The sequence below is a fragment of the Molossus molossus genome, unplaced genomic scaffold (genome assembly GCF_014108415.1).
Source record: "Molossus molossus isolate mMolMol1 unplaced genomic scaffold, mMolMol1.p scaffold_m16_p_11, whole genome shotgun sequence".
In the NCBI taxonomy this organism is placed as follows: Eukaryota; Metazoa; Chordata; class Mammalia; order Chiroptera; family Molossidae; genus Molossus; species Molossus molossus.
The window spans coordinates 52,332,878-52,346,532 of NW_023425346.1; the positions used below are offsets into that span (position 1 = coordinate 52,332,878).

General features: G+C 36.4%; 1 protein-coding gene and 1 non-coding gene across 3 annotated transcripts in view; both read left to right on the forward strand.

The window, feature by feature from the left end:
• ALS2 (alsin Rho guanine nucleotide exchange factor ALS2) overlaps window positions 1-13,655 on the forward strand; it is a 75,341-nt gene that overhangs the window by 27,486 nt on the left and 34,200 nt on the right. For both annotated transcript variants that reach the window (XM_036254034.1, XM_036254035.1), the window contains exons 7-11: window positions 42-138; window positions 5,209-5,286; window positions 7,926-8,108; window positions 10,406-10,577; window positions 12,694-12,874. In XM_036254034.1, the coding sequence (XP_036109927.1) occupies window positions 42-138; window positions 5,209-5,286; window positions 7,926-8,108; window positions 10,406-10,577; window positions 12,694-12,874 (711 nt within the window). The remainder of the gene's footprint in view (window positions 1-41; window positions 139-5,208; window positions 5,287-7,925; window positions 8,109-10,405; window positions 10,578-12,693; window positions 12,875-13,655) is intronic.
• On the forward strand, window positions 636-738 carry LOC118625872. Its single transcript, XR_004958734.1, has one exon. It is a non-coding gene; the product is annotated as a U6 spliceosomal RNA (small nuclear RNA).

The following is a 13,655-nucleotide window of genomic DNA, read 5'->3' on the forward strand; positions in this document are numbered from 1 at the left end:
TTCCTTTGAGATTGTGTGTGTATGTTATGTTTTTCTTTAAGGCTTCAACCATTGTGTGTAAAATGTCTGGATGGTAAAGAAGTAATTCATCTGGAGGCAGGTGGTTACCATTCTCTTGCACTTACTGCAAAATCCCAGGTAGGAGTAAAACTATTAAAAGCTTACCTTAATTTCATGAAAGGCCAACATGATGAGATTGGACTATTATTTATTGAGTCAGGCAACAAACCTGGTATCTCACTTGATCTTTCCATTGTTTTACATTTCATAACGTTATTTCCATTTTGCAAGTGGGGAAATGGAGGTTTAGAGAAATTATGTAACTTGTCTAAATTCACACCTGTGATAGTAGAGTTTGGATTAAGCACTGGTCTACCTGTTAAAGACTCTTTCTATAATGTCCTCTTGTCTAAAAACAGAACTCAGAACTTTTCAGGGTATTGGTGAATTTCCATAAGTAAGACACTAACAAAGGTGTTTTCTCTGTTAAAATTGTGGGACCTGAAAGTAACAACCAGAATTGCTGAAAGCCAGGACCATGTACATAAACCCTCCTAATAAAAGTCATTTAAGTTACTCTTAACTATACACATGTAATGATTCTTCATCTTTTTAGAAAAAGTCAATGAAGGCGCTTGCTTTAGCAGCACATATACTAAAATTGGAACGATATGGAGAAGATTAGCATGGCCCTTGTGCAAGGATGACACGCAAAATCGGGAAGCGTTCCATATTTTTTCATGGATTGGAAGAATTAATGTCATTAAAATGTCCATATTACCCAAAGCAATCTATACATTCAATGCAATCCCCATCAAAATACCAACGACATATTTCACAGAACTAGAACAAATACTGAAAAAGTTCATCTGGAACCAAAAAAGATCCCGAATAGCCACAGCAATTTTGAAAAAGAGGGACAAAGAAGGTGAGATCACAACCGGATATCAGGTTATACTACAAAGCTACTGTAAGCAAAACGGCCTGGTACTGGCACAAGAACAGGCAGATAGACCAGTGGAACAGAACAGAGAACCCAGTAATGGACCCAAGACATTATGCTCAATTAATATTTGGCAAAGGAGGCAAGAGCATACAGTGGAGTACAGACAGCCTTTTTAATAAATGGTGTTGGGAAAATTGGACAGCTACATGCAAAAAAATGAAACTAGACCATTAACTTACACCATACACAAGAATAAACTCACAATGGATAAAAGACTTAAATGTGACCCATGAATCCATAAAAATCCTAGAAGAAAATGTAGGCAACAAAATTTCGTACATCATCCGCAGCAGAATTTTCACTGATATGTCACCTAAGGCAATAGAAACAAAGGGAAAAATGAACACATGGGACTACATCAGACTAAAACGCCTAAAAAACTTCTGCACAGCAAAAGATACAATCATCAAAATGGAAAGGCAACCCACTGTATGGGAGAGCATCATTGCCAATGACACATCAGATAAGGGGTTAATTTCCAAAATATATAGATTATTCATACAACTCAACAAAAGGAAGACAAGAACCCAATTGAAAAATGGGCAGAGGAACTAAATAGACACCTCTCCAAACAGGACATACAAATGGCCAAGAGACATATGAAGAAATGCTCAACATCAGTAATCATCAGAGAGATGCAAATTAAAACAACAATGAGGTATCACCTCACACCTGTCAGAATGGCTGCCATCATCAAATCATCAAACAACAAGTGTTGGCGAGGCTTGTGGAGAAAAGGGGACTCTAGTACACTGCTGGTAGGGATACAGACTGGTGCAGCCACTATGTAAAACACTATGGTGTTACTTCAAAAAATTAAAAATTGAATTGCCATTTGATCAGTGATCTCGCTTCTAGGAATATACCCTAAGAAGCCTGAAACACCAATCCGAAAGAACATATGTACCCCCATGTTTATAGTAGTACTATTTATAATAGCTAAGATCTGGAAACAGCCCAAGTGTTCATTAGTAGACAAATGGATAAAAAAGCTGTGGTACATATACGCAATAGAGTACTATGCAGCTGTAAGAAAGAAAGATCTCTTATCCTTTGAGATGACATGAGGGACCTGGGAAGTATTATCCTAAGTGAAACAAGCCAAGCAGAGAAAGACAAATATTACGTGATCTCACTTGTTTGTGGAAATATAATGAACATAACAGTCTGAGGAATAGGGTAGACCCAGAGACGTGGAAGTAGGGTACAGACTGACAACCCTCAGAAGAGAGGGTGGTGGGAGGAGGAAAGAGATAAACCACAGAACTTATATGCATGTACGCATAACCGATGGACATGGACAACAAAGCCGGGTATGGAATGAGGGTGATGAGGAGGGTGTCAATGGGGAAAAAAAGGAGAAACATCTGTAACAAAAATAAATTAATTAAAAAAAAATTTTTTTAAAGTCAGTGAAGGATTCTAAATCCATTAAATATTTTATTTTAAATTTCGTATGGTAGGCTAGCCAAAAAACTAACATAGCCTGCTAACAGGCTATATAATAACATACATATAATTATAAATATTAGGAAAGAAAAGGATAATTTATGTTATTAACATGATAAATAATCTAAAAGGCTTAAAAATAAGAGAGGAATGTGGTCAGTTACAAAATAAACATTATAATTGTTAGCCTTTTTATATACCTAAAGTAAAGCAGAAAACATACCATGGAAAGAAGAAACTGTGTAGAGCCCATATGACATAAACTCAAGAACTTGTCTAATAGGTCATAAAAGAAAATAGGAGTAAAGGGAGAGACGTCTTATTTTTAGATGAGAAGATCAGTTTTGCAAAAATGTCATTTCCCCCTAGATCATTAAATCAATACAGTATAAATTCAGTGCAATCCCCAAAATATTCCAGTATAATATTTACAGTTTGATAAAATGATCCCGAAATTGCTCTAGGAGAATAAAAATAGGCCATGAGCCACATAAATTCTAAAAATGAACAGAAAGGAAGAATGAGAATTAGCCATAAAAATATATTGTAAAACTACAAAAAGATCAGTGGACTAGGAATATACCTATAGACTAGAAATAGACCCTAGTTTATGTGAGAATAATAATATATGATAAAAGTGGGCATTTCAAATCAATCGGAGAAATAAGACTAAGTATTCAATAAATACTAATGGAACCACTGGCTTCTTATTTGCAGAAGAAAATTAAAATAACTTTACATATTCAACTTCTGGATGAATTAAAGATTAGATGTTAAAAAATAAAACCTTACATGTAAAAGAACAAATTTAGGTGATTTAAAAAAAATAACCTTAGAAATAGAAAAAGACATGACATTAAAACCAGAAATTAGTAAGATTATATGTTTCTCTACATAATAGTCTACTTAGTAATCCTAAACAGCAAAAACACCACAAACAAAATTAAGATTCATAACACACTGGGAAAAAACATTTATAACATACGTGACAAAGTGTTATTACCTGTACATTAAGAAAAATTGTCGTAGAATACTTATATTGTGTTTACAGAAGAAATAGAAATGGCCAGCAATGAATGAAAATGTGGTCAACCACTAGGTAAACAAATTTAAATTGAAATAACAGTAAAATGTTTTTTCACCTATCTTATTAGCAAGAATTGCATTTAATGCCAAGTGTTGGTGAAGATATGGGGGAGAGGTACATGTCGTGCTGGTGAAAATGTACATTGGACCTTGCTGGAAGACAGTTTGTCAGTATATATTAAAAATCAGAATGTGCATATTTATTGACCCAGAGTTCTTTGCCTAGGAATTTATCCTTAGGAAATAGGTTCACAAATATGTATGTATAGATTCACAAATATGTATATTCAGATATTTTTAATATATTTTTCATATTAAAGATCAGAAAAAAATTATTAATAAATATACTTATTTCATTGGGTAGTTGCTTAAACTATGCCCACAGTGGGATTGTATGTAGTTATAAATAATGTAGCTCTCTGCTTATTGACATAGAAAAATGTCAGTGCATAGCATTAAGTAAAAAACATCAGGTCACAAAACAGCATTAATAGTATAGTCCCATTTTGCACTTTACATTTTATATATACATTATATCTAGTAGACTTTCAGATTTCTGGAAGCATGTATGTGTGTGTTTCCAAAACAGAATAGTAGTTGTATATAAGTGGTGGATTCATCACTGGTTTTCACGTTTTAAAAATTTCATTATACTGTCACAGTCTTGCACAGTGACCATGAATTACTTTTATAATTTGAATTAAAAAAACTATTTTTATTTTGCATAGTCCCTGTGATCTAGTGTTCTTTTGTCTATAGTGGAGCATAGGTACTTGTGTTTCTCCTTCAGTAACTCTTCATATGTGAAAAGGCTTTCTAGTCATTCCATAGTACTCCTATATAAGAGCAAAAAGTCATGATTACTTTTTATTTACATCACTTAACTTTATTTTTTCATCACCTTCTTTGTAAGTAACAGTATAGGATAATTTCTGGGATTAAATCCTGGCTATGCTATTTACAAATTTGTGTCCTCTCTGGGCCAGTTTTCTTATTTGGCAAAAATAATAATTATGACCCTGGCCAGTTTGGCTCAGCGGTTAGAGCGTCAGCCTGCGGTCCGGAGAGACCCGGGTTCGGTTCCCGCTAAGGGCGCGTACTTCGGTTGCAGTTTGTCTCGGGCCCTGGTTGGTCGTGCGGGTGGCAGCCACTCGATGTGTCCCTTCATGTCGATGTTTCTCTCTCTCTCTCCCTTCCTCTCTCTCCCTCCCACTCTATCTGTACAAAAAAAATGGAAAAATATCCTCGGGTGAGGATAAAAAAAAAAAAATAAATAATAATAATAATTATGAGACTGAAACATTGATTAATACATAGAAAGCATTAAGAGCAATGCTTGGCAAATCATAGAAAGTGTTAAGAACAATGTCTGAAAAAAAAAAGAAAAAAAAAGAACAATGTCTGGCAGGTAGTAAACACCTGAAAAATGTTAGTTATTTTTAATCCTTGGACTCTCTTCCTATGTACTCTATCTGCCCGTTATCTCTGGTCTTGTTTAAAATGAATTTCCATAATATCTGTTACTTTAAAGAGTGGAAAGACTAGTGTAACTAATTTATGTGTAACTATTGGTATATATACTATACATATGTTGTTATAAATGTTCAGAATTGACATGCAAAGTCAGATTCATAACTCTTACCTACTTTCCTGTGGTTTCCTAATAGGTTTACTCATGGGGTAACAATACCTTTGGTCAACTTGGACATTCTGATTTTCCTACAACAGTTCCTCGTCTTGCAAAGGTACTTTTGTGAACTTGTTAACTTCTATAGCAACCTAGTCCAGAATTCTAAATTATATACTTTATATTTCTCCATTTCATGTTTAAAAAAAATTAGAACTTTATAGTTGTAACCTAAAGTTGTTTTGATATACTTAATTAAAAAAAATATATATATGAAACCATTTATTTTCAAGCCAGATGTTCTTTTTTTGATGTGTTGTATTTATTGATATGTTACATTTCTTTTCTTCTTAGCTTTCACTGTTCATTGAACATTCATAGTTCTCTTGTCTTTTTTAAAAAGTAAAAAAAATGTTTAAATGTGTTTCTAGGACTGTGATGTTGACTTCTGAACTTGATACTACCAATTGTCTGCTGTTTGACTTCTGACTTAACTTTGACTATTACATACATTATTTGGTGGTGTTATGTCTTGATCTCTTTTGTTATGTTATGTTTTGGTCTCTTTTACATACATAGTCATAGTAGTAAAACCTTTTTGTAAACCTTTTCATTTTCTGTAGTGAAGCTAAAAGTATAGATGGTTTCTTCACTGTTATATAAATTAGTTTATGTAATGCTATTCAGAGATTGGTCATTGTAGTCTTTCTGGTGTAATTCTAGAGGAATGTTTCTCAACCCTCTTTCTGCCTCAACAAAGACTATAAAAGGTTATTTAACCTCAATCCAGTGACTCATGTTAATACATAGTCCAGTGATTCACATATTCAGCATGCACTACATACACGATTGTATAAGACTTTTACATACTGCCTTTTAAAAAAAAAATTAGTGATTATTTTTTATAAAGCAGAAAAAGGGGGAGAGAGAAACATTGGTTTGTTGTTTCACTTATTACTGCATTCATTAGTTGATTCTTTTGTGTGCCCTGACCCGGGATCCAGCCTGAAACCTTGGCTTGTTAGGACCATGCTCTAACCAACTGAGCTACTCCAGCCATGGCCATACTGCCTTTTTTCCCAGCAAACTTAATTTTCCTGAGAAGGAAAGATTTAAATAAAATATCAGGGAACAGTTATTACTTCTAGCTACAATGTTAAATATTTTTAGTATAAAACATTTTAGTGGTAAGCTATTTAATTGTTATTATTTTATCACAAATATAGATATGGTAGATCATTGTTTCTTGTTTATTGTGTATTTGAATAAAGTACAACATGCATTTATTCATACTAAGAAAAGTTTTATAATATAGCATGGAGATCCTGGAAATAAGTTTTTTATTTAGCATTTTAGAGTCAGACAAGAGAGAATAGAGTTTGTTACAATGTTTTAGTTTTATTACTCTTTAACTGTACATATAAAAATATGGCATTAGGAGTTTGATTTTTTTTTTTTAATTTGGGGGAAGGGTGAGAAAAACATTTTGAAGTCATTTTAATTACTCTACAAATTAAAGTCAATATAGAGTGAGATCTGAATTAGCTTTGATTGGAGACTAAAGAAGATTTTTCTCCTGCAAAAACATTTAATTCATTCTTTGCAAAAATAACAGGAAGTCAGTTATCTGGATAGCCTGAATTTGAGAAGATAGTGTCATGCTGGAAGAGGATATAAACTAGTTGAGACATGCACACACTCACACACACACACAAAACACCCCCCCCACACACACACACACAACACACACATTTACATGTTCACTCACACAATCACCTAACACCTAGGATTTGGAGCCTATCCGAGACACAAAGACTCTATTAGAGCCTTGGCTAAAGTTGGGTCTGGATGTTGGAGGCAGTAGTTTTCATAGTAGAATACTTTCTTCAAATAAATCATATGTGGAATTCCATACGAAGAATGGAGGGACATGGGGGCAGAGCCCTGATGCCTGCTTTTCCATGTTGGCTCCTGAATCACTGTGTAGAATCCCAAGGTTTGAAAACCACTGGTTTAAGGCATACTTCCGCGTACATCAAAATCACCTGGAGAGCTTGTTCCAAAGATTGCCAGGGCCCCCCACCTCCAGAAGCTCTGTGGCCTGAGAGTCTGCATTTCTAACATGTTCTTAGGTGATTGCTGCAGCTGCTATGAAAACTGCTCTCTGAGAACCACTGGTCTAGGGGATCCATGTAGATGGGCTTCTAAGGGATCCTGTCTGTTTCAGTGTTCTGGAAGTTGGCACAGTGAAGTCACACCAAAGAGGTAGTGAGAGTTCCAAGTGGAAAAACTGAATTTTAGCATCCAAGGGTTTAGTTGGCCGGAATGGAATTTAGCCTTGTTAGTTTTTTTTGTTACTTTGCTCTTTGTGGACACAGCTGAATTAGAATGGTCAAAGGTGTGTGCTAGCTGTCAGAATAGGGCTCTAGAAGTTTCTGGGCCTATTGATTGTAAGACAGGCTAAGGTCTATGGGGACTTAACAATTAAAAAATCAGATCTGTGGTTTTTCCTTTTTTAATTTCAATTATCCAGATTTTTATAAAAACAATCCAGTTCTAAATTTACAAGTGAACAAAGGATTCCTTCTTACCCCTATGTCTCTTCTGCATTTGATTAGGTACTTTGCTGGGTAAATTTTGCCCTCTGAGATATGATATTGCACCACGCTTGCTTACATAACCTAATGTTTCAGTTCCTGTGGTTCTGAAGTTCTGATTCTTTTATCTTGGATCAACAATATTTTGTTGTCATTGCAGGTAAACAGTGAAAATGGAGTCTGGAGTGTAGCTGCAGGACAGGATTATTCCCTGTTTTTAGTAGATACAGAAGACTTCCAGCCTGGGTTATATTACAGTGGCCGGCAGGATCCTACAGAAGGTGACAACCTTCCAGAGAATCCCAGTGGTACTGAGACTCCAGTACTTCTCTCCTGTAGTAAGGTGAACAGGAATCGGATCCTAAGGCCCACGTTCTGTAACACATGAGAAATATTTTGTTTTTGTTATTTGTGCATATGCCTGTTATTAAGTATCTCTGTCTACTGTGTTACACTACTGTGCAAGTTCCTTCCCATCCTCTCCTTCACTCCGTATCTCCTTGTCCTGACTGACTTCTCTCCACAATGCATATCACCATCTAATACACTATATGATTTACATATTTTGTCTATTGTCTGTCCTTAACTGTAAGATACGTAAGGTAGGGTTTTAGGATTTCTTATTTACTGCTGTATCCTCCTAGTAAATGCTTTGTTTGTTGAATTAACACCCTCATGTAGGATTATTAAAAAGTACATTTCATAGTGAAGTTTCCTGCATTTGTGGATCTCTCAGAGGTGAATTAGAATAAAAATGGAGTAAATTGATTTAATTTAATTTTATTTTATTTTTTATTTTAAATTCTCACCTGAGGATATTTTTCCATTTATCTTCAGATAGAGTGGAAGGGTGTGTGTGTGTGTGAGAGAGAGAGAAAGAGAGAGAGAGAGAGAGAGAGAGAGAGAGAGAGAAACATACACATGGATTGGTTGCCTCCTGCAGAACCCCAACCAGGGCCTGGGGAACCGCAACTGAGGTAGAAGCCCTTGACTGGAATCGAGCCCTTGACTCCATGGTCCACAGGCTGATGCTCTAACTGCTGAGCCAAACCAGCCAGGGCTCAAATTCTTTTTTTTTTTTTCTTTATTGACTTTAGAGTGAGAGGAAGGGAGCGGGAGAGAGGTAGAAACATCAATGAGAGAGAACATCGATTGGCTGCCTCCTGCATGCCCCTCATTGGGGATCAGGCCCACAACCTGGACATGTGCCCTGACTGGGAATCGAACCAGCGACTTCTTGATGAATGGGTCGATGCTCAACCACTGAGCCACACCAGCTGGGCTCAAATTCTTTTTCATAAACTTAAATCATCGGCCTTTTTCTGGGATTATTGCCCCCCCCCCCCCAGGCTACCCGCTGCTAGAGTAACTCACATCCTCAAAGCTAAGGACATTCTTGATTTCTTATTCTTATTGAATAATATATCCTATGGACTGTTTTTTATCTTTGATGTTTGGTTTTCTGGCTAAATATGTGAGCTATGAATGTACAGGGACAAGGTCTTTCTTGCTAAAGGCAACACCAGCTGAGATTTGGCTCTTAACCTATAATAGCCTGCTATTCTAGACATACTAATTGACTCTTTGTAGTTGTTGGCCCTGGCTCCACATTCCTCATCCAAGATGCTACAGTCCAGATATAGGATGAATATGCTGATAAAAGGGATGAGACACTAATATATTTTAGTTACAATGGGATTTTAATAGTCTTTTGGGTCTACAGCTCGGTTGCCAGTTTAATAGGGAAATGTGAATAAAAACATTGAATATTTTAATTTATGGTGTCATGGATAAATGAAAAAAGTATCTTTTAAAGAATAATAACTCACTCTGGCTGGTTAGGCTCAGCGGTTAGAGCTTTAGCCCTCGGACCAATGAGTCAAGGGTTCGATTCTGATCACAGGCATGTACCTCAGTTGCAGTTCATCCACAGCCCTAGTAGGGTCATGTGGAGGCAACCAGTCAATGTGTCTCTCTCACATCAGTGTTTCTCTCTCTCCCTCCCTCTGCCTCCCTCCCACTCTGATGATAAATAGAAAATTATCCTCAAGTGAGGATTAAAAACTAAACTAAACTAAAATAATAAAATAAAATAATGAAATAAATGAAATAAAATAGTAAAATAAAATAAAGAAAGAAAGATAACTCCCAGACCTTTGCTATTTTGGTCTATAGCACTGAATCCCTTTTGCTCTTATTTATCCTATTTTATGCAAAAAGGAGTCCTGAGACATGTATTTATATCATTTGGATCTTTGTATATTTAGGGTGTGTGTCTGTAGTTCTAAACATGTAATATGAAATAAAAGGTATTTTGGCAATAAATAAAAGTATAGTGCATATAGTTATATAGAGATCCAGATATACATATATAGCAATGTGTATTAGTAAGCCATCTCTAAAATTTAAATCAAAACCACACCAAAAAGCCCTAATCTGTAGTGTTTGTCTTGGGGGGGAGGGGGTGAAGGAGGGGGAGAAATTGCCAATTTCAAGCTACCAGTGTTTTATTATCAACTTGGAAAACTCCTGACTATTTACCAGTTGGCTCTCGCCAGCTGATACAAACCAGATACAGTGCCCAAATTGCTGCGAGTAGATTATATCTTATCTTTAATCTTTCCTTGTCCTCTCTTTTAGCTTGGATATATCAGCAGAGTGACAGCAGGAAAAGACAGCTATCTAGCCTTGGTGGACAAGAACATTATGGGATATATTGCCAGTCTCCATGAGTTGGCTACTACAGAAAGACGGTTTTATTCAAAACTAAGTGATATCAAATCTCAGATTCTCAGGCCTCTTCTCAGTTTAGGTAAGTAGAACACTCTTGTTTTATCTGTTCTTCCTATATCACAAAGAAAACTTTTGAGTTATGGTTTACCCCTTTCTTTCTATTCTCATCTTCCTGTACACAAGTAGTCAACATCTTTCAAACTATTTCTACTTTTATTCTTTTTTTTTGGTGCATGCCCCTAGCAGGAATTGAACCCAGGACTCCCTGGTCCGCAGGCCGACACTCAAACTGCTGAGCCAAACCATTCAGGGCTATTTCTACTTTTAAAGTATCCCAGCTGCCGCTGCCTTACCCTACCACTCCCAGAGCTCCTTCGCTTGTGGAAGTAGAAAATGGAGCTTTCGGAATAGTCATGACAGAGAAGCAGAAACAGCTTTGTGAAAGTTGACCCTAGGAGCTAGGCTTCTAAATAATACTTCTAGCCTTTCTTTCTTTTTTTTCTAATTTTTAGAATTATGTCAAGTAGAGATTCATTTGGATTTACATATAGTCTCTTGAAATTGTTGATAACTAAAAGTGTTAAGGATCTTGCCCCACATTAGCATGAGTTGATTAAATCTAATTCCTTTTCTTAGCTGTAATCACTTACAAAGAGGGATTGAAGGTGAGATATTAGAGGAAGTGGATTATGATAGTCTTAGATGGTGTGCTGCTGTCCAGATCTGCTAGCTACCTGGGATCTCTAGAAGGTTAGAAAAGAATACAAAGTGGAGATTGGAAGAGGTGTAGATTAAAAAGAAACTTCCCTATTTCAAAAATTTTTCTAGGTTTGGCCTTGCACTCAGAAAATGAAGAGAAAATTATCTTTCTCTTTTTCTCTCCTGTACTGTATGGCCCCCTCTAAAGACCCAGACTCTAGACCAATACTCTAGTAATTAAATTCTATCTTGTTAATATATCAGCTTTTCCACTTTAAGGTGACATTGGCTTGTATGAATTAGTGCTCATTGTTTTTACAAAAACATCTACTTTTCGAACAACTAACTTAGTATTTCCTTTGTAAATTGGAGACTATCTGCATTTTTTAAAAAATGTATTTTCCCCTGGCCAGTTTTGCTCAGTAGTTAGAATGTCAGCCCTCAGATCAAAGAGTTGTGGGTTTGATTCCGGTCAAGGGCACGTACCTCGGTTGCGTTTTGGTTTCCGACCCTTGTGGGGATCGTGTGGGAGGCAACCAATTGATGTGTCTCTTTCACATCAATGTTTCTCTCTCTCTCCCCCCCCCATTCTATCTGAAGATAAATGGAAAAAATATTGTCAGGTGAGGATTTAAGAGAAAAATGTATTTTGCTGTTTTAAATGTTGCCAAGTCCCCTGCTCTATAAATTCCCCTCCAGTGGGTGGACCCAATACCCCAGGGCTTTGGCAAGGGGAAGGAAGTAATCTAAGCTGGAGGCTTCCTGGATTGTTCTGAAAGGAAAGTGAAATCGCCTTTTCTTTGTCCTGATTCCTGATTTCTGTGTGGTCACCTGGTCTGCTCTTCAGCCTCACTGCTTGGTGAGAAGTCCTAGAAATTAGGAGCTTTGGACTGGGAAAAAGCAAATAATCTCCTGATGCCCTCTATAAAGTTTAGAGCAACCTAGGCAGTCTGGTTTTTGGATTGCCCTCTCTGTATTGAAAAGTTGGGCTTGTCCAAGGGACAAGTTGAACAGAATTCAGTACAAAAAGTTGAAAATGTTAGCCAAGCTACAACTATAGAAGTGAGTTTAATTCCTGGCTGTCATAACCAGTAGTGTGAAATTAGATAATTTTCTTCTCTTGGCTTCAGATTATGTATCTTCAAAATGAGAGGAGAGTTTGATTAGCTCAGTGGTTCTCAAATTTGGCAAGTCTTCAGAATTACCTGGAAAGCTTTTCTTTTTAACATATCCATCATGGGATCTTAACCCTGGCCCAGAATCTATGGGGTCTCTGTGAATGTTTTTTTTTCTTACAATTTTCTCAAATGACTGGATTCTGGGATCTCTGAAGTTGCTTTCTTTATAATACTGTGATTATTTGGGTTCCACAGTTGAGAATACATCACAACGTGTTAAATGATTTTAGAAATGGGGAATTTATAATCTTAATCATAAGGAAGTATTTAGGAAATGAATCTTTAGGTTATGTTGTCATTATTATCATTTTGTGACAGAAAATTTGGGCACCTCAAGTACCGTCCAGCTGTTGCAGGAAGTGGCAAGCCGATTCAGCAAGCTATGTTACCTAATTGGTCAGCATGGAGCCTCACTGAGCAGCTTCCTTCAAGGGATAAAGGAAGCCAGGAGCTTGGTCATTCTGAAGCATGCAAGTCTCTTCTTGGATAGTTATACAGAGCAAGTATCCAGTCCCGTGTCATGTTCAATCTCTGCAGGGTTTTTCTTCCAAGGAGAACAGCTCCTTAATCAGAAGAGACTAGATTAGGGAGAGTGATATAAGGTAATAGAAATTGCAAAGTAGTATTTTAATCTCAAATCAATTATATTTCTGTATTCCTAAAATTTTAGTTTTTTTCTAAGGGGAAATAAAAGGTTTAAAAATAATTCTCATATTTTCTTCTATATACTAGCAGAGTGATTGATAGTGCACTTTACATAAAATGTACTATAATATGAATATATAAACAATCTCCTTAGAGAACAAATTTGTTTACTTAAATAAATTATACTAAAATTTGAGGAAATAAGTAACTATTTTAAGACTGCTAATTGTAGATACGGAGCTGTTCCAATGTCTACTTTTTACTGTTGTAAATGGAGGGTTTAAAGACCAAACTATCTTTAAAATAAAACCAAGGATAGTTATCTAAGGCTCTTTTCATTTTTTTATTTATTTATTTTTTTTTATCCTCACCCGAGGATATTTTTCCATTTTTTGTACAGATAGAGTGGGAGGGAGAGAGAGGAAGGGAGAGAGAGAGAGAAACATCGACGTGAAGGGACACATCGAGTGGCTGCCACCCGCACGACCAACCAGGGCCGGGGACAAACTGCAACCGAGGTACATGCCCTTAGCGGGAACCGAACCCGGGTCTCTCCGGACCGCAGGCCGATGCTCTAACCGCTGAGCCAAACTGGCCAGGGCTCTTTTCATTTTTTTAAAAGTAAAATATCCCAA